The sequence below is a fragment of the Scyliorhinus torazame genome, chromosome 2 (genome assembly GCF_047496885.1).
Source record: "Scyliorhinus torazame isolate Kashiwa2021f chromosome 2, sScyTor2.1, whole genome shotgun sequence".
In the NCBI taxonomy this organism is placed as follows: Eukaryota; Metazoa; Chordata; class Chondrichthyes; order Carcharhiniformes; family Scyliorhinidae; genus Scyliorhinus; species Scyliorhinus torazame.
The window spans coordinates 115,791,872-115,811,074 of record NC_092708.1 but is presented as its reverse complement, the minus strand read 5'-3'; the positions used below and the strand labels follow the sequence as shown (position 1 = coordinate 115,811,074).

The following is a 19,203-nucleotide window of genomic DNA, read 5'->3' as shown; positions in this document are numbered from 1 at the left end:
CCCACCGAACATCAAGTCCACCCCAACACCCTGAACAACCACAGAAAGAGCGAAGCCCAGGGATGGTGCACACCAAAGGATCTGACCCATCAAGGCCTTGCTAGCACAGTGTAACTTTCATCCACGAGGGGATGGGGGAAGACGTGGTATTACCAGACAACTCCCAATACTACACCCCATACACCCCCAAAAACACTCACCTCAGCATACAAAGTAAAAGGAGAATTAACCGCGCCCAGCAAACGCTCAGAGGGCTGTCACAATCAGTATGAGTGGCCATTTAGCCATCTCAGTGCAGCATTTACTCATCACTGACCATAGGGTTTGACCATGCATCCACTGGCACTTCACTGTGGACATCAGTGACCGCTACCTTTTAATTCATGCTGGCCTTCCAATTTGCAATTCTAAGCTCCACTCCCTTTCCAGATGAAACATCTCATTAAATCTCTTCCTGCACTTGACCTTGGTTCTTGCGTTGACCACTCACCTGCTAATGATGGCTGTCTGCTGCCTCCATCCTTTTCCTCTTTGTTAGGCATACTGGTCACCTTCTTCTGTCTGAAAGTGACAGGAGGTCTCTTTTTTTTCTTCTTTAATTGCCTACTGTAGCACCTCCAAGGAGGCGTCGTTGAATCATGAAGTGAACCTTCCTCATGATACAGCTATTCCTCAATTTCCACATTGCTGTAGATCTTTTTGCTTATGTCTTTTGTTGTTTGACTGCCTCTAAAAATGGTGCCTACGTGCAAGCTGCTGGCATTATGGCCCCTTTGTCCACTGATAATTGCCAGGCTCCCCTGCCTGATGGTCCTTAATTGACTCTTCTTTGTAAAATCATCGAGGAAGTTCCACCGCAGGCCTTAGTGTGTCACTGACCCCCATTCCCCTAACAATGGGTCATCTGCCCAATCGGTAAAAGTCAGGCTAGTGAACCTAAAACAACTAAACATGACTTCTGTGGAAGGAGTTTTATTATTTGAAGATTGATTGTATGGAATAGATAATCAATTTTTCTTTAAATGATTGTTCTCCTTTGGTGATGACTGAGACAGGAAACAAAAATTGAAACACCATACAAAACTAAACATTCTCTATCCAGAATAAAGAATTCATTTAATTTTGCCGTATATAACAAAGTTATACTGTACTCTATTACAAAAGTTCTGTTCAGGATGTTCTCTTCATTAAAATGAAGTTAACTTGGTGGGCCATGATTTTCCGGCTACTGTGTAAACTCATTTTTGCATTTTATGCAATTTTTCCAGCATTTTTTGCTGTTTAATATTCACTTTCCTGCAGTGAGCTAGAATGAAAATTTACAGAATGAAATGCCTTTGCTAACTAATAGAAATTATTCTGACTCTTTCGCAGCTGTGCAATGGAGGTTCTGTCACTGAACTCATCACAAATCTACTGAAGCGTGGTGAAAGCATGGATGAAGCACTAATCTCATACATTTTGAATGGGGCACTTTTGGTAAGAACTAAATGACAACAGAGAGGATCTGTCCCCTGTTATGTACGTTTTCTTTCTATGGAATAGTATTAGAACAAATGGACTTGTGGCTGGAATATAGTGCAGCAGTGTTACTGAGCATTTCATTAATGCATGTGCAGATTGACTTAATGAAGGTTTTTTTAGAAAGAATAATTGCTTCCGTACAATTCTAGTTGAACTTTTTACATTTTCTGTAGGGTCTTCAGCATTTGCACAACAACAAAATTATTCACCGTGATGTCAAGGGCAACAACATTCTCCTGACGACAGAAGGAGGAATCAAGCTGGTTGACTTTGGTAATGTCGATTTCCCATTTATATTCTCTGAAGTTGGCATTTTAGCCAGAGGCTGCAATTTCTTGCCTGCTTAGACAGTGTGAGCTTTTCTGTGGTGCCACAGGCAAAGTATATTTTACTTTACTTGTGTCAGAGGATTGAATTTAACAGATGGGGTACCCAAGGAACTGTTACCAAATAATCTGTCTGCTCAAGAATGCTGGGTGAAATGTCTGTTCTTAAAATAAAATGATGACTAAAACACCTCTCACACATGCCACCCAAAGTGTTCTATTTACTTGACTGTGTTGGCAAGCTTCATGGTACAATCACAGCAAACTATGTCATGGCAGCTTTTGTTATTTTGCATCATGGTGCTTGATATTTTAGTAGCTCAGAGGGAATGATAGTTCTCTGTTAAATGACTGAATAGCCTAAGGCAATACGAGTCCCTCTGTGCAGAAGGTAAAATGGACTCGGCACCAAATATAAGTGTTCCATTTAATTGCTGTGCTCCTGAAGCTAAATTGTTCCAAGTGGGAAAATATAGAACTAAAATATCTTGGAGAATTAGTAATAACTGCATTTTACTAATTTGAGGTAACGAACACACAAGGCTGTTCACCTCTACATGTCCTCCTCCTGTAAGGCTGATTTTTCTCCATGACAACCATCGCCACTGCAGTTCGATGTACCGCATGTGTGGTATGTTAGTCTGTGTCAGTCTCTTTTTTTTTTAACCTGGTGAAATATTTTACTATCAAGAGAGTTATCAAGAGCTGCTGAAACTCTCACAATTGGTTGGTAGGTTTAAATATCTGCTTGTGGTGGGATTGCAAACCAGCAATAAGCATTAAAGTGAGTATTTTAACCACTTCACTGCTGATCTTTTACAGAATATGTTTATTTTTGAATCAAAATATAAATGTTTATGTTTTTGTTAAATAGGTGTCTCAGCTAAGATTACAAATGCTCGATTACGTCGAAACACTTCTGTGGGTACACCCTTTTGGATGGCACCTGAGGTGGGTTGGGTTTTTAACTTGCTATTTGCATCTGCTTCTGAATTTTGTGGTATAAATAGTGCTAAGAAAGGAAACATGAATAGGCTAGGGATGGCATTAGCAAACTGTAATATTGATTCCTGTTTACATTATTTCAAGATATACTACAACAACAACAACCTTAAAAGAGCACTATATAGGAGCATGTGATTTAATAATTGTTTTTTTTTCCCTGAGGCAGAATGACCAATTTATGTCAATTCAAGGTTGATTTATGCTGTTCCTGTTGATCGACTGGCCAGTTAATTTGAGACAGGTCAAACTTTCCCAAATTTTCTTATATTGAAACAATGGGCTGGCTTTCACGCATGGCATGTACACCAAGTCGGCAGGCCCCGGCAAGCAGATGAAGAACCTGCTCCCGGGCAAGATACCGGTCTCAATTCGATTTCTTGTGGCCTGCCCAGCAAGAAACACGTCTGCTGGTTGGCCTGAGTGTCCGGGCTGTGGTGGGAACGAGTCCTGGGGTATCGCCAGGACTTTAGTAAGTTTAATTATACTGCCATTGGAAAAACAGATGGGTCCTGTAACATGGAAACTAATTTGACGTCAATGCTGCAGCTTTTCAGCTATGAACTGATTCTGACTGAAGCCTTCACCAGCTCAATGTGGAGAGAAGCTCTGAAATATGCCGGAAGCATCTGTAGATACCTGCCCAGTATCTGCCGCTGATGCAACTAAGCTTCGTGACAGCAGTGAAGAAGCTGTGGATGGGGGATGGAAGGAAAGAGTTGGGGAAGGGGTTCCCTTCATTTACTTACATTAGTGAAGAAAGAAAAAATAACGAATAAGCATTTCTCCAGCACCTTTCATTATTTCAGGACGTCCAAACGTGCCTCACCACTTTTTGAAGTGTGGTCGTTGCTATAATGTGGAACATTTACCACTTTGCGCACAGCAAGCTCCCATCGACAGCAATGTTGGATCTTATACTTCCATCTGAGAGAGTAGACATGGTCTCAGATTAACAGCTCATCTGAGCACTGGCACCACAGACAGTGCAGCACTCTCTCGGGACTGAGCGTCCATGTGTACAACTCTCTGGAGTGGGACTTGAACCCATAACTTACTGAGCTGCAGAGAGCAGAATGCTACAACGTGGTAGACACCCATGCCATCAAGGCTGCATCTGGTCTACCTGCTATTGCAGTAGCTCTGGACTGCCAGGCTGAGGTGGCACAACAAGGGCAAGTGACAGTGGTGGGTGGCGAAGTGAGGGAGATGGGAGCTGTGTGGTTGTTCCTTTTTACTGGGGGATCCTTATTATAAAACTGTTTTTAAATTATGCTGGGATCTGGTCCGATGATAAACCTGCAGTATCTGTATGCTGAGTCATAATGAAGGCCTCGGTCATGGTGAGTCTGATGATCAGAGATACCATACCCTCATAGAACATAGAACATTACAGCGCAGTACAGGCCCTTCGGCCCTCGATGTTGCACCGACCTGTGAAACCACTCTAAAGCCCATCTACACTATTCCCTTATCGTCCATATGTCTATCCAATGACCATTTGAATGCCCTTAGAATTGGCGAGTCCACTACTGTTGGAGGCAGGGCATTCCACGCCCTTACTACTCTCTGAGTAAAGAACCTACCTCTGACATCTGTCTTATATCTATCTCCCCTCAATTTAAAGCTATGTCCCCTCGTGCTAGACATCACCATCCGAGGAAAAAGGCTCTCACTGTCCACCCTATCCAATCCTCTGATCATCTTGTATGCCTCAATTAAGTCACCTCTTAACCTTCTTCTCTCTTAACGAAAACAGCCTCAAGTACCTCAGCCTTTCCTCATAAGATCTTCCCTCCATACCAGGCAACATTCTGGCGAATCTCCTCTGCATCCTTTCCAATGCTTCCACATCCTTCCTATAATGCGGCGACCAGAATTGCACGCAATACTCCAAATGCGGCCGCACCAGAGTTTTGTACAGCTGCAACATGACCTCATGGCTCCGAAACCCAATCCCTCTACCAATAAAAGCTAATACACCGTACGCCTTCTTAACAACCCTCTCAACCTGGGTGGCAACTTTCAGGGATCTTTAGACATGGACACCGAATCTCTCTGCTCATCCACACTGCCAAGAATCTTACCATTAGCCCAGTACTCTGTCTTCCTGTTATTCCTTCCAAAATGAATCACCTCACACTTTTCTGCATTAAACTCCATTTGCCACCTCTCAGCCCAGCGCTGCAGCTTATCTATGTCCCTCTGTAACTGTAACATCCGTCCGCACTGTCCACAATTCCACCGACTTTAGTGTCATCTGCAAGTTTACTCACCCAATCCTTCTACGCCCTCCTCCAGGTCATTTATAAAAATGACAAACAGCAGTGGCACCAAAACAGATCCTTGTGGTCCACCACTAGTAACTGGACTCCAGTCTGAACATTTCCCATCAACACCACCCTTTGTCTTCTTCCAGCTAGCCAATTTCTGATCCAAACTGCTAAATCACCCTGAATCCCATGCCTCCGTATTTTCTGTAGTAGCCTACCGTGGGGAACCTTATCAAACGTTTTACTGAAATCCATATACACCACATCAACTGCTTTATCCTCATCCACCTGTTTGGTCACCTTCTCAAAGAACTCAATAAGGTTTGTGAGGCACGGCCTACCCTTCACAAAACCGTGTTGACTATCTCTAATCAAATTATTCCTTTCCAGATGATTATACATCCCATCTCTTATAAACCTTTCCAAGTTATAAACCTCAGCTCAACTTCACCCATCCCCAGCCTCCCCATATAATTACAGTGGCAAATGCCAAATGGCCATAGATTTCAAGGCCAATATCTTCCAGAATCATCAATGTTCCCCATAGTTAGTACAGACTGATCAATTTTGTTAGAGCTTTAACATAGATTTGTTGATGAATCAGAAAAGTTAGCAATCAAAAGGAAACTGGTGGCACTCAGAAATATGACAGCAGCAAAATCCAAATAAAATGAAAGTACATGTGTTCCGGAGGCCTTTTATCCCACCCTCCAATGACAAATTGATAAAAATGATACGCTCGCCAGTCCTTTTTGCCCATATGACAAGTGCAAAATTACACGGATAATCTAAAACCAGGCCAACTATCTTTGAGTGTGTTTTTTCCTTCTGCCAATGATATTGACAGTGATATCCATCCTCAGAGATGGGAATTTATGGCATAGAGGGGCCATCGACCCCAGGGAAGATAAAATTTGTGATGGGGAGAGATTGAGGAGATTGGACCCATCTTCTCGACAGTTTAGAAGAAAGGGAGGTGATCATATTGAAGCAGACAAAATTCTTGCAGAGCCTTACAGGGTAGATGCAGAAGAATGTTTCCCCTGACTGGCGGGGGGCCGAGAACCAGGTGGGACAATCTCAGTATAAGATGTAGGGTAAGTCATTTAGAACTAAGGTGAGGCATGGGGCGGGATTCTCTGATCCAGCGGCTAAGTGTTGACGTCGTCATAAAACCCGGAGCGTTTTACGATGGCGTGAACGGGCCGCTGTCAGTACCAATTCTGGCCCGCAAAAGGGGCTAGGACGGGAGCTGTGGGAAGCGGGGGGCGGGGGGGGCGGTGGGGGGGGCGGTGGGGGGGGCGGAGGGGGGGCTGGGGGGGGGGGGGGGGCGGGGGGGGGTGGGGCGGGTGGGGCGGGGGGGGCGGCGGGGGGGCGGGGGGGGGGCGGGCGGGGGCGGGGGGGGGGCGGGCGGGGGCGGGGGGGGGGGCGGGGGGGGCGTCGGATGGGCGCGACGCGTCAATGACGTTGGCTTGCATCGCTTAAGGTGCGCAAGCTCCGCTCAGTCCCAAGATCCGTAAGATGGCCGCCGCCCACCGTGCCGCCCCGAGGTTCGGGGACCACGATCTGGACACGCTGCTGGACGCAATGGAGGAAAGGAGGGCGGTCCTGCGCCCCAGACGTGGACACCACCACCCGCGCAGCACCGTCTGGCATTTGTGGAGGGAGGTGGGCAATGCCATCAGCGCCGTGGGGCATACCCCATGTACCGGCGACGAGTGCGGGAAGAAGATACACAACCTTTCGAGGGCAGGCAGGGTGAGTACCCAGTGACATGCCCCTGGCACCACCCCCGCATACCACCCTCACATGTGAAAGGCAACCCACCCCCCAGGAGGATGGCGCAACCCCCTACCTGATCCACATGTGCTGCACCCACCCATGCCATGTGCTTTGGCCGGGTGCCCCGTACTGCCATGCCACCATTCACCCAACATCTGCGCCGCCTAACACAGGATAAGACTGCCCACAACCACAGGGAGCGGGAGAGAACTGGAGGGGATCCACTCATACTGCACCCACTCACCATCCATGAGCAGAGGGCATTGGACCTCGCAGGCGGAGCCGAGAACCGGGACGTTGCCGGTGAACCAGCAAGCGAGACTCCCCCGCCTGACCCCCACCCGCATACCCCCCTTGGCCCACTGCACCCCCCTCACCCCATGGCCCACTGCACACCACCCTCACCCCATGGCCCACTGCACCCCCGTCACCGCCGTCCGCCTGTCTAATGATACGTGCTGTCTTGTGTCTTACAGGACCAGCTGCCGGTGGCCCCGGCCCATCTGGCGTTGCAGGCCCACGGCCAGTGCCAGGACCAGTGGCCCCCAGGGATGCAGGCCACGGCGGGGAAGCCAGATGCCATGGAAGCCCTTCCACTGACACAGAGACCCAGGACACTGAGACACAGAGGACGGACACCCAGGCCACCGAAAGCCGGGACACGGACACCCAGGACCAGATGCACATGACACCGAGGACATGGACTCACACCCAGGACACTGACACACGGAGCATGCCAATCCAGAGGACTGACACACAGAGGACGGCAACCCAGAGGACCGACAGACCGGACAGTGACACGCAGATGGGGGCAACTCCGGGCCCATCAGGCCAGGGGTCGACGCAGGAGACCCCGGACTTTGCTCAGACGACGATCTTGACTTCTCGGCACTGCTGTCACCCACACCCTCCACCACCGCAGTGTGGCCGAGTCTCAGCAGGCCATGGCCATTCTCAGCAGGCCATCGCTGAGAGCATCGGCGACATTGCCCAGGTGCTGGATGCTGTTGCACAGGCCCAGAGGGAGCTGGCGCAGTCCCAGACGGGGATGGCCCACCCCTTGAGCTCCATCGCTGCTGACATAAGGACCCTGGTCAATATCACAGCAGGCCTCCAGGACTGGCAGCGCCAGGTGTCGGTGGTGCCTCGGGGCTTGTCTCTGCTCGCACCCCTGCACCATAGAGAGGCCCGGGGGCCACTGGGCACCCCGAGGGAGGAGGAGGGGCTGGGGCCTGTGCCAGTGACTCTGCAGGGGAGGTCTCGGAACACCACAGCACCTCGGACTCCTCCCGTTCCGTCCTTGGTGCATCTGGTGTGCAGGGGGCAGAACAGGGTGGCACCACGCCAACCAGGACGCCCGAGGAGCAGCCTGGCCCATCCAGGCCGGGCCGCCCCAGGAAGCGAGCGCCAGCGGGGAGCCAAGTCGCAGGGCAGGGCTCTCAGCAGTCCGCCACCAATCCTGCTGTACCGTCTGGGGAGGCACAGAGATCTAGTAGTAGGGCCCGTAAGGCCAGGAAGTTAGACACCTAGTAAGTTGGCACGGGTGCAGGGTACAGTTTGGTTATAGGGACTAGGGCACATGTATGTAACCTTTCTAATTAAACTCACTGTTACACCAATGCAAAATGTCTCAGTGCAATTTGCCTGCGGGGTCGGGAAGGGGACTGGGTGCTGGGGTGGTCGAGGGGTTAGCGAACTTGAGCCCCGGTGGGTGTCGTGTGCGCCCCCCCACCGCCCCGGACGTCCACGCCACTCCACCCCCAGAGATTCGACAGGCCATGCGATGGAGTGTCCAGCACACAGACAGGGACCACCCAGGTGGGGGTGTAAATGTGGCCATGAGTCAGACATTGTCTAACGATTTTGAGCTCGCAGCTCATTGCAGAGTGGGTTGTCATCATCCTCCCTGGCATTGAGCACACCCGCTTCCACAAGCAACTGTGTGAGCGGAGCCCATTGTGCCACAGGTGGATGTGTACTGGAGGGGTGTGGTGCATAAGGTCGTGTGAGAGCTAAGGATAGTGGGAGGTGCGTCTCATGGGTGTTGTCAGAGGTGGGAGTGCGGGGTGGTGAGATGGTGCCGTACAGTGGGGTCAGTGCCTGTGCTTGGTGAGCCCCTACCACCTAGTTGCTGAAACGTGCGGCGATCAACGCCTCCCGTGCTCGCTGGCCAAGCCGGTAGCGTCGTGCAGCCTCCCGTCGATATCCAGCCCCCATGTCCCGTCAATTCCCCCGCCCCCCACCCTCCTCACCTGGAGAGCCGTGCCCTTCCCCGGGCTCCCTCTCGGCCTCCTCCTCCAGCATATCGCTCCTCTGCTGGGCTATATTGTGCAGGACGCAGCAGACCACAGCGATGTGGCCGACCCGCTCCGACAGGTACTGGAGGGCCCCTCCAGAGCGGTTGAGGCACCTGAAGTGCATCTTCAGCAGCCCAAAGCACCTCTCGACCACTCCCCTCGTTGCTGCATGGGCCTCATTGTCGCGATTCTCCGTGTATGTCTGTGGCCTCCGTATAGGCGTTATCAGCCACGACTGCAACGGGTAACCCTTGTCGCCTAGCACCCAGCCCCGCAGTCGGGGGGGTGGGGGGGGGGTGTCCCTCGAACATGGCGGGGATGAACGATTGTGCCAGGATAAACGGGTCATGTACATTACCCGGGTAACGGGCGCAGACGTGCAGGATCTTCATCTGGTGGTCACAGACCACCTGAATGTTCATGGAGTAGATCCCTTTCCTGTTCATGAACACATCCCTGTTATCCGTTGGTGGCCGCATGGTGACGTGCATCTCATCGATGCCCCCTGGACCATGGGTATCCTGGCAACGGCTGCGTATCCCGCTGCCTGGGCATTCTGGTGGGTCCTGTCCACAAGGAACTGGATGTAGCGGGCTGAGATGTCGTACAGGGCATCAGTCACTGCACGGATGCACCGGTGCTCCGATGCCTGGCAGATGCCGGACAGGTCCCCACTCGGCGACTGGAGCGACCCCGTGGCATTAAAGTTCAGTGCCACCATAACCTTGACGGCTACTGGGATAGCATGTCCTCCCCCAATTCCACGCGGTGCCAGGTGTGCCATCAGATGGCAGATATGGGCGACGGTCTCCCGGCTCATCTGGAGTCTCCTGCATGCCCTGTTCAGCAGCTCCTCGAAGGACATGCGGCGCCGGTAGACACGAGGCCTCATCAGCCGCCTCCGGTGCCCAGACAACTCCTCCTCCACCTCCTCCTCCTCCTCCCCATCCACATCGGTATCCTCATCCTGTGCCTTGCCCTCATCGATGTCCTCCTCCTCCTGTGCCTGTCAGGTGGGCAGTCCTACAGCCTGAGCGGGTGCCATCTGGCCCTCTGCAGCCCGTCCCTCTGCTGCAGCCGCCGCTGCCGCCGCCTCTCTGAGCCGCCTGCGCAGACGTTGCCACAGGGCTGCATGCAGGGCAGCGGCCCCCGCCACGGCGGCCAACATCGCTGGCTGGTGCCCAAACATTATGATCTGCAGAGAGGGGGGGGAGGGGGGTAGACAACAGGTTTAACCATGGCGCATGGCCCCCTCCACAACCATATGCCATGGGCTGCATGGCCGCCCTTGTTGGCTGGTTGTGCCACGCTTGCGCCATACACACGCATGCACACCCAGCCCTGGCCATACTCTGTGCCCCGACTCCTGTTGCCTGTTCCTCATGATAGCGCCACCGATGGATGGCAGTGCCCTCACTGGGGGATGCCCTGGGTGCGGCCCCGCACCTCGCTAACGGTGGGTGCTGCCGGCTGGGTCCGGCACCCATCCGCACGTCCGGGCGCTCGTGCTCAGCCAGCGCCCAAGGTCGGTGCCCATAGCCTGGCCGCGGTAATGGCGACCGTGGCTTAGGCGCTGCCCTGCCATGTTGGGCCGTTCCCGGCCGGCGGGGCTGTCCTCCCCACTACCCCCCCCCCTGAACCTGTTGGCTATCCCCTCGTCACCCCCTCGTCCCCCCAGCCACGCCCGTGCCCGTCCCGCCACCCGTAGGTCCTCCCACACTGACCCCCTCACCTCCTGTCTCTGGATCGTGAGCCAGCACGACTGGTTCACGATTTATAAAAGCAGGTTTGAACGGCGCTGGCGTGACCTGAGGTCATGCCGTCGGGACTCTGGCCCATGCGGGCTGCAGAATCTCTGGGGCCCTGGAGAATCGCTACACGGACCCCCTCCGGCGATTCTCCGGGCCGCTCGCCGCAGATCACGACCACGGCATTTTCACTTGTTGGGAGAACCGCGAAATGCCGTCAGACCGGTGTTGCACGAAACACCGTCGGGAACGGGGATTCTCCGAACCGGCGCGGGCTGAGAGAATCCTGCCCAAAATGTCTTTACTCAATGGGCACCTCCAGTGTTTGGGATGGAGGCCACCAGTCACCCTGGACTATCACAGTGTGTGGAGAGAGCATCTATCAGGTGGATCTTTCAGCTCCAGCATCATTGAGAAGGTCTATCTACCAGCGTCTGACTGTCCCTGGAGATCTTCTTTCTTCAGGAGGTCTATCTTCTTTCTTCAGGAGATCAGTCTTTTTTCAGGAGGGTCCATCTTTCTTCAATGGTGGGTCAATGACGTTGGGTATCATACTGAAATGGCACCCAGATATGACAGCGGGACGCACGCAATCTGGACTGTCCTGCCATCGAATATGCCACTAAACCCCTGGATGCATAATTAATTAGGTCAGAGCCAGAGGATATAGCATTGCCTTCCCGTTAGCCGCCACAGCGGGAAACACTTCCACCATCCCCACCACAGGACTTAGCCCCAGATGTGAGAATTCCACCCATTGAGTTTATTCAAGGTGGAGATCGATAGATTTCTAGGTATGAAAGATAGCAAAGAATATGGGGAAATTGTGGGAGATTGGTGCTGAGGTAGAAGATCAGCCATTATCTAATTGAATGGCAGAGCAGGCTTGAGGGATCGAATGGTCTACTCCTCCTATTTCCTATGTTCCTTCTGTTCTTATGGTTCCTCGATTCTTTGTGTGCCAGCTTCTCCTGCAAACAAAGCTCCATGAGCAGCTCCAATGACTGTCGCAATGAACCAACGTGCACTGGCTTAGACAATGCTGCCTGCTGTAATGCACTGACCATTAAATCACCTTTGGAAAGTGCACAATCCTTTCAAGACCTCAATTGCAGTGGAATCAGTGGATTTATGGCCCTCCCAAACAGCATGTTGCCTGTAACTATCAAAATTAATACAGGCAAAATCTGCCACCATCAACCCTTCCTCAACAAATCCACTCATTATCCCTCTGACATTGCAAACTACCACCCCAGTTCCAGCATTTCTTCACTCTGCAAATATCCTTGTGTATATTACTCCTAAATCTATGCTCCCCTGCCCCGCAACTCCCATGTTTAAACCTGTCCAGTAAGATTTTCGCCACATCACAGCACTGAAATAACCTTAAACAAAGTCACAAATAATATCCTCTGTGACTGTGATGTGTTATCAGTCTTGAAACTTCTCAACCTATCTGTGGCCTTTGATTTGGTTGACTACATTATTCTCCTCTAAAGCCTTTCCTTCATTGTTTAGCTGAGTGGTACGGCCTTTGCCTGGTTCCACTCCTCTTATCCAGTCGTCACCAGAGAATTTCCTGCAATGACTTTTCTATCCAACTTGCCACCATTACCTCCGGCGAACCTGCCGCTTGGATCTACACTTGGTCTCCTCCTGTTTCTCATCTATATGCTATACCTCTTGGCAACATTGTCCGAAGACGTGGTGAGGTTGTTTCCTCCCCTCCCTCCCTCCCTCACTTTCTTGCCTACTCTCTAATTTAGTATCACCTGCAGACTTTGACACCTTGCTGAAGGACTTGTGACTAAATCATTAATAAATGTTAAAAATGGCATGGAATTACATGATTGAAAACTGGATACCCACATAAGGCTGCTCTTTTACTTGTTTTTAAGCCAATTTTCTAATCAACGCTACACAAGAACTCCTATTTTGTCTCTTTACTTTAGTCATTAATTACTAATGTGGATTCTTTTGAAAAGCATTCTGAAATCCCAATCTTGGTTGTGTTCACCATGAAGTGTTTCTATAAACAAAGTGCAGCATTAAACTGTTTATTATCTTTCATAATGCAGCTTTAGTTTTGTAATCAGAAATGATTTAATACACATAGCAATTGAATTTCTTGTATAGGTGCCATCTGTTTTGTATTACACAAAATAGATGAACAAAAAAATAGCATACAGTTAATATAGTAATTGCTTGCAGTCATTGCATTTCAGAATGAATTAATTGTGCTGAGTTCCTTCGCAACATAATCGATAGCTTTCCTAACTTGTGATTGAGACAGCATTTAAGCTGACATAACAACATAAGAAATAGGAGGAGGAGTATGCCAATGCGGCCCCTTGAGTCTGCCCACTTGTCAATAAGAGCATGGCTGATCTAATCTTGGCCTGAACTCCACTTTCCTGTCTGCTATAATCCTACATTCCTTATAGTTCAAGAATCTGTCTATCCCAACCTTGAACCTATCCAATGATTCAGCCTCCACTACTCTCTGGGATAGAGATTTCCAAAGATTCAGAACCCTCTGAAAGAAGAAATTTCTCATCACCTCAGTATTGAATGGGAGACCCCTTATTCTGAAACTGTGCCCCTAGTTCTCGATTTCTCAACAAGCGGTAATTGCCTTTCAACATCTATCTTGTCAAGCCTCTCAGAGTCTTATGTTTCAATATGATCACCTCTCATTCTTCTAACCTCCGATGTGTATAGACCCAGACTGTTTAATCTTTCCTCATAAGACAACCAATTCATCCCAGGAATCAACCTAGTGAACCTTCTTTGTACTGCCTTAAATGCAAGTACAGTCATTACGCATAAACCCTGAGCCCTTATTGAATGCTGGAAATTCAAATATGCTACATCTAATGGTTTCCCTTTATCCACTTTGCTCATTATATCCTCGACTAAATTTGGCAAACTTGATTTCCCTATCACAGAATCAAGAAATGTCAAGGTGAATTTCTAAGTGCCCTTAATATTTCCTTAATATTGGATTCCAGCGTTTTTACAATGACAGAAGGAGGTGGTGGTATAGTGGTATTGTCGCTGGACTGCCAACCTTACCAGGTCTGGCCTACATGTGACTTCAGACTCACAGTAATGTGGTTGACTCTTAAAGCCCTTTGAAATGCCCCAGCAAGCCACTCCGTTGTAATCAACCGCTACTATAACACGTAAGAGGAATGAACCCGGACGGACCACCTGACATCGAATCAGGCACTGGAAACGACGACGGCAAACCCAGCCCTGTCAACCCTGCACATTGCTCCTTGCTAACGTCTGGGGGCTTGTGCCAAAGTTGGGAGATCTGTCTCACAGACTAGTTCAACAGCAGCCTGACATAGTCATACTCACAGAATCATACCTTTCAGACAATGTCCCAGACACCACCATCACCTTTCCTGGCTCACCAGCAGGACAGACCCAGCAGAAGTGGTGGCACAGTGGTATACGGTCGGAAGGAAGTTGCCCTGGGAGTCCTCAACATCGACTCTGGACCCCATGAAGTCTGATGACTTCAGGTTAAACATGGGGACTTCAGGTTAAACATAAGAGGATCGCGGTTTATGGGGAGAAGGCAGGAGAATGGGGATGAGAAAATATCAGCCATGATTGAGCGGCGGAGCAGACCCGATGGGCCGAGTGGCTTAATTCTGCTCCTATGTCTTATGGTCTTATGGGCAAGGAAACCTCCTGCTGATTACCACGTACCGGCCACCATCAGCTGACAAATCAGTACTCCTCCATGTTAAACATTACTTGGAGGAAGCACTGAGGGTGGCAAGGGCACAGACTATGCTCTGGGTGGGGGACTTCAATGTCCGTCACCAAGAGTGGCTCAGGAGGATTTCCGGTGGCAGCCATGGAGTGAGTGGTTGCATACAAGGCATAGAACTCAGCTATTTTAACCTGAAAACATTTGATGGGAAAGTGCAGTTGAAGGTGGGAAGGAGAGGCTTCCCGCCAAGACTGTCATGACTGCTGGTGACCAGTCCCCGCAGAAGAAGGTCGAAGACCTGGCCAAGAAACTGGAAGAGACCTATGGCGCAGCAGCAATTGGAAAGATGGCAGAGGGGGAAGGGTTGGCTCAGTTTGGAAAATCCCAGATGGAGCAGTTGATGGCTTTTATTGGAGAGGAGTTCCGCCAATAAGAAAGGAAATTCAGGAGGACCGATCAAAGGCCATCGATGGGATGGTTGCTCCCCTGAATGGGTCCAGAAGTGTTTGGAGGCGCAGGGATCACAGATCCGGGAGATGGAGAGGATGATGCCAGACCACTGTGATCGGGTAGTGGCATTGGAGGCGGAGATGGGGCTCCTGGGGGACCTTTGCAAGTTGCTAAGAACAACGGTGGAAGAGCAGGAGAACAGGTCTCGAAGGCAGAAGCTATGTATCTGGCTGAAGGAGTGGAAGGCACGAGTGCCACGAGGACGTCTCGAGGTAAAGTCACACGGGATCAGAGGTGAGGTGGCAAGATGGATACAGAACTATCTCGATCACAGAAGACGAGGGGTATCAGCAGAAAGGTGTTTTTCTGAATGGAAGGTTGTGACTCGTGGTGTTCCACGGGGATCGGTGCTGGGGCATCTGTTGTTTGTAGTATACATAAACGATCTGGAGGAAAATTTAGCTGGTCTGGTTAGTAAGTTCGCGGATTACACCAAGGTTGGTGGAGTCGCAGATAGTGTTGAGGATTGTCAGAGGATACAGCAGGACATAGATAGGTTGGAGACTTGAGCAGAGAAATGGCAAATGGAGTTTAATCCGGACAAATATACCGTAAATGGCAAAACACTTAGGAACATAGACGGTCAGAGAGATCTGGATGTGCAGATCCACAGATCTTTGAAGGTGGCAACACAAATGGACAAGATAGTCAAGAAAGCATACGGGATGCTTGACTTCATTGGACGGGGCATAGAGTATAAAAACTGGCAAGTCATGCTACAGTTGTATAGAACCTTGGTAAGGCCGTACTTGGAATATTGCGCACAATTCTGATCGCCACACTACCAGAAGGATGTGGAGGCTTTGGAGAAGAGGCAGAGGAGGTTTACCAGGATGTTGCCGGGTCTGGAGGGTGTTAACTATGTGGAGAAGCTGAATAGGCTTGGATTTTCTTCATTAGAAAGATGGAGGATGAGGGGTGACCTGATAGAGGTCTACAAGATTTATGAGGGGCATGGATAGAGTGGATGGGCAGGCACTCTTTCCCAGGGTGGAGGGGTCAGTCACCAGGGGGTATAGTCGCAAACATTTGGTTTACAGGTGCAACAGGTGATTAAGAAGGCGAATGGAGTTTTGTCCTTCATTGCTAGAGGGATGGAGTTTAAGACTAGGAAGGTTATGCTGCAACTGTATAAGGTGTTAATGAGGCCGCACCTGGAGTATTGTGTTCAGTTTTGGTCTCCTTACCTGAGAAAGGACATACTGGTGCTGGAGGGTATTCAGAGGAGATTCACTAGATAAGTGCCAGAGCTGAAGGGGTTGGATTACGAGGAGAGGTTGAGTAGACTGGGACCGTATTCTTTGGAATTTAGAAGGATGTGGGAGGATCTTATAGAAACATATAAAATTATGAAGGTAAAGAGGGGATAGATGCGGGCAGGTTGTTTCCACTGGCGGGTGAAAGCAGAACTAGGTGGCATGGCCTCACAATAAGGGGAAGTAGATTTAGGACTGAGCTTAGGAGGGGCTTCTTCACCCAAAGGATTGTGAATCTATGGAATTCCTTGCCCAGTGAAGAAGTTGAGGCTCCTTCATTAAATGTTTTCAAATCAAAGATAGATAGTTTTTTGAAGAATAAAGGAATAAAGGGTTATGGTGTTCAGGCGTGAAAGTGGAGCTGAATCCACAAAAGATTTGCCATGATCTCATTGAATGGCGGATTAGACATGAAGGGCCAGATGGCCTACTCCTGCTCTTAGTTCTTGTGTTGTGTTCTTGTGAGATGTGCAAGGCAGGTTTTTTATGCAGAGAATGGTGAGTGCCTGGAACACGTTGCCAGGGAAGGTTGTGGAAGCAGACACATTAACGGTGTTCAAAAGGCATCTTGACAAACACGTGGATAGGATGTGTATAGAGGGATACGGCACAGGAAGTACTGAGGATTTTGGCAAAGGTTGGTATCGTGGCTGGTACAGGCTTGGAGGGCCGAAGAGTCTGTTCCTATGCTGTATTGTTCTTTGATCTTTGATGCTGGTGGGGCTGGTGGCGGAGAGGGAGTTGGATAAGGCCCCTGAAGTGGACAGTGCATGCAGATCTCGAAGACAGAAGCCAAATGCGGGGGAGCTGTCGCGGGCGGTGATCATAAGGCTCCACAAATTTGTGAAGAAGGAAAAGAATCAGGAAGAAACAGGACTATGAATGGGAGAGGAACCAGGTCTAAATGTACCAGGCCATTAGAGTGGAACTGGCAAAAAAGTGTGTGGGGTTCAACAGGGCCAAGGTGGCGCTCTATCAACGGCAGATTAGGTTAGGGATGCTGTACCCGGCGAAATTGTGGGTGACTTTTGAAGGTCGTTGGTATTATTTTGAAACCCCAAAGGAGGCCAATTACTTTATTAAAGACTATAAACTGGGGGAAAACTGAGGTTTGGGAGATGGAGGAGTTGGCACAGCGGAGTTCAGAGGACGCGGGTAGTGTAGGGCCGGAGGGTGGGGAGCTTTTCTTTCTTCTCAGGTGGAGGGTTTTCTTTGGGCCGACTATTTGATAATAGGTACTTGGGGATTCAGGTGATTGGAGAGTGGGTGACACTACATAAGTGGAACTTAACAAAGTTGGTGGAGGAGATAAGAGAGAACTTTAGGAGGTGGCCCTGGCATTGGCATCTGACACTGGCAGGGAGTGTTCAAGTGGTGAAAATGAATGTCCTGCCAAGGTTCTTACTTATATTTCAGATGTTCCCGATTTTTATTCCAAAGGCTTTTTTTTAATAGACATTGGATAGTCATTTTGGAGTTTTTATTGGGCAGCAAATGTGGAGAAAGTGGGAAAGAGTGGGATTAGAATGGGTTAGGATGGAGGAAGAGAGAGGCAGCATGGTGGCACTGAGGAGACATACTGAGAGCCCAGTGGTGCAGGCCACAATAAAGGTGTGGAACCAGCTGAGGAGACATTTTAGGATGGAGGGGATGTTGGTATTAACGTCGTTGTATGAGAACCACGGGTTTAAGCTGGGGGAGACGTTTGGCATGTGTAGAAAGTGGAGAGAGGTGGGGCTGGTGAGGGCGAGGGATTTGTATCTGGAAGAGAGGTTTGCCAGCATAAAGGAGATGAGGGAGAGGGTAGAGCTCCTGAAGGGAAGTGAATTTAGGTATTTACAAATAAGGGACTTTGCATGGAAGGTGAGAAAAGGGTTTCCCAGGCTACCGAAATATGCTCTTTTGGAATGGTTACTGCTTCCGGTTGTGGAAGGGTAGGGTAGGATTGGGGACATAATATGGGTGGCTGGGAGAGCAGGAGGGTGCGCAGGTGGTGAGGATCGAGGAGGAGTTGGGGGAGGATAGGTTGGGGTGTATGGAGTGAGGCACTGCGTAGGGTGAATTTGACCTCCTCGTGTGTGAAGATGAGTTTGATGCAGTTTAAGGTGGTGCATATGACTCGGGTGAGGATGAGTGGGTTCTTCCAGACAGTGGCAGACGTGTGTGAGAAGTGTGGATGGGGACCAGCGAATCATATACATATGTTCTAGGGCTGAGAAATTAAAGAGATACTGAGCGGGAGTGTTCGGGACGCTAGCAAAGATTGTGGGGTAGAGGTCTGACCGGATCCTATGGTGGCGATTTTGGGATATCAGAAAAGCCGGAGCTGGTGGAGGAGAGCAAGGCCGACGTCGTAGCTTTTGACTCTGATTGTCTGGCAAAGAATTTTACTGGAATGGCTGTCGACAACACCGCTGGCGGGTGGGGGCCTGGCTAGGGGATCTGTACGACTTCCTCCACTTGGAGAAAATTAAGTTTGAACTGAGGAGTTCAGTGGAGGGCTTTGAGGCATGGTGGGGACTGTTCGTGGCCATGATTGAGGAGCTGTTCATTGTTGGGGCCGAGCATGGGGTGAAAAAGGGGAAAATTTTATACAGACTGTAAAACATTTGTTCCCGGATTATATATGTTATGTACTTTTCGAATATGTTTGGAATAAAATGCATTTTTAAAAAAGAGTGGCTCGATAGTACCACCACAGACCGAGCTGGCCGGGTCCTCGAGGACATAGCTGCTAGACTGGGACTGCAGCAGA

The 19,203-nt window shown here is 49.9% G+C and overlaps 1 protein-coding gene across 9 annotated transcripts in view; it reads left to right on the top strand.

Moving 5' to 3' along the window:
• myo3b (myosin IIIB) overlaps window positions 1-19,203 on the top strand; it is a 1,137,435-nt gene that overhangs the window by 117,591 nt on the left and 1,000,641 nt on the right. For 8 of the 9 annotated variants that reach the window (XM_072475849.1, XM_072475846.1, XM_072475848.1 and 5 more), the window contains exons 4-6: window positions 1,375-1,479; window positions 1,698-1,797; window positions 2,725-2,801. In XM_072475849.1, the coding sequence (XP_072331950.1) occupies window positions 1,375-1,479; window positions 1,698-1,797; window positions 2,725-2,801 (282 nt within the window). Of the gene's footprint in view, window positions 1-1,374; window positions 1,480-1,697; window positions 1,798-2,486; window positions 2,635-2,724; window positions 2,802-19,203 lie in introns of those variants that run through there. The other variant, XM_072475852.1, reaches the window with a different exon arrangement.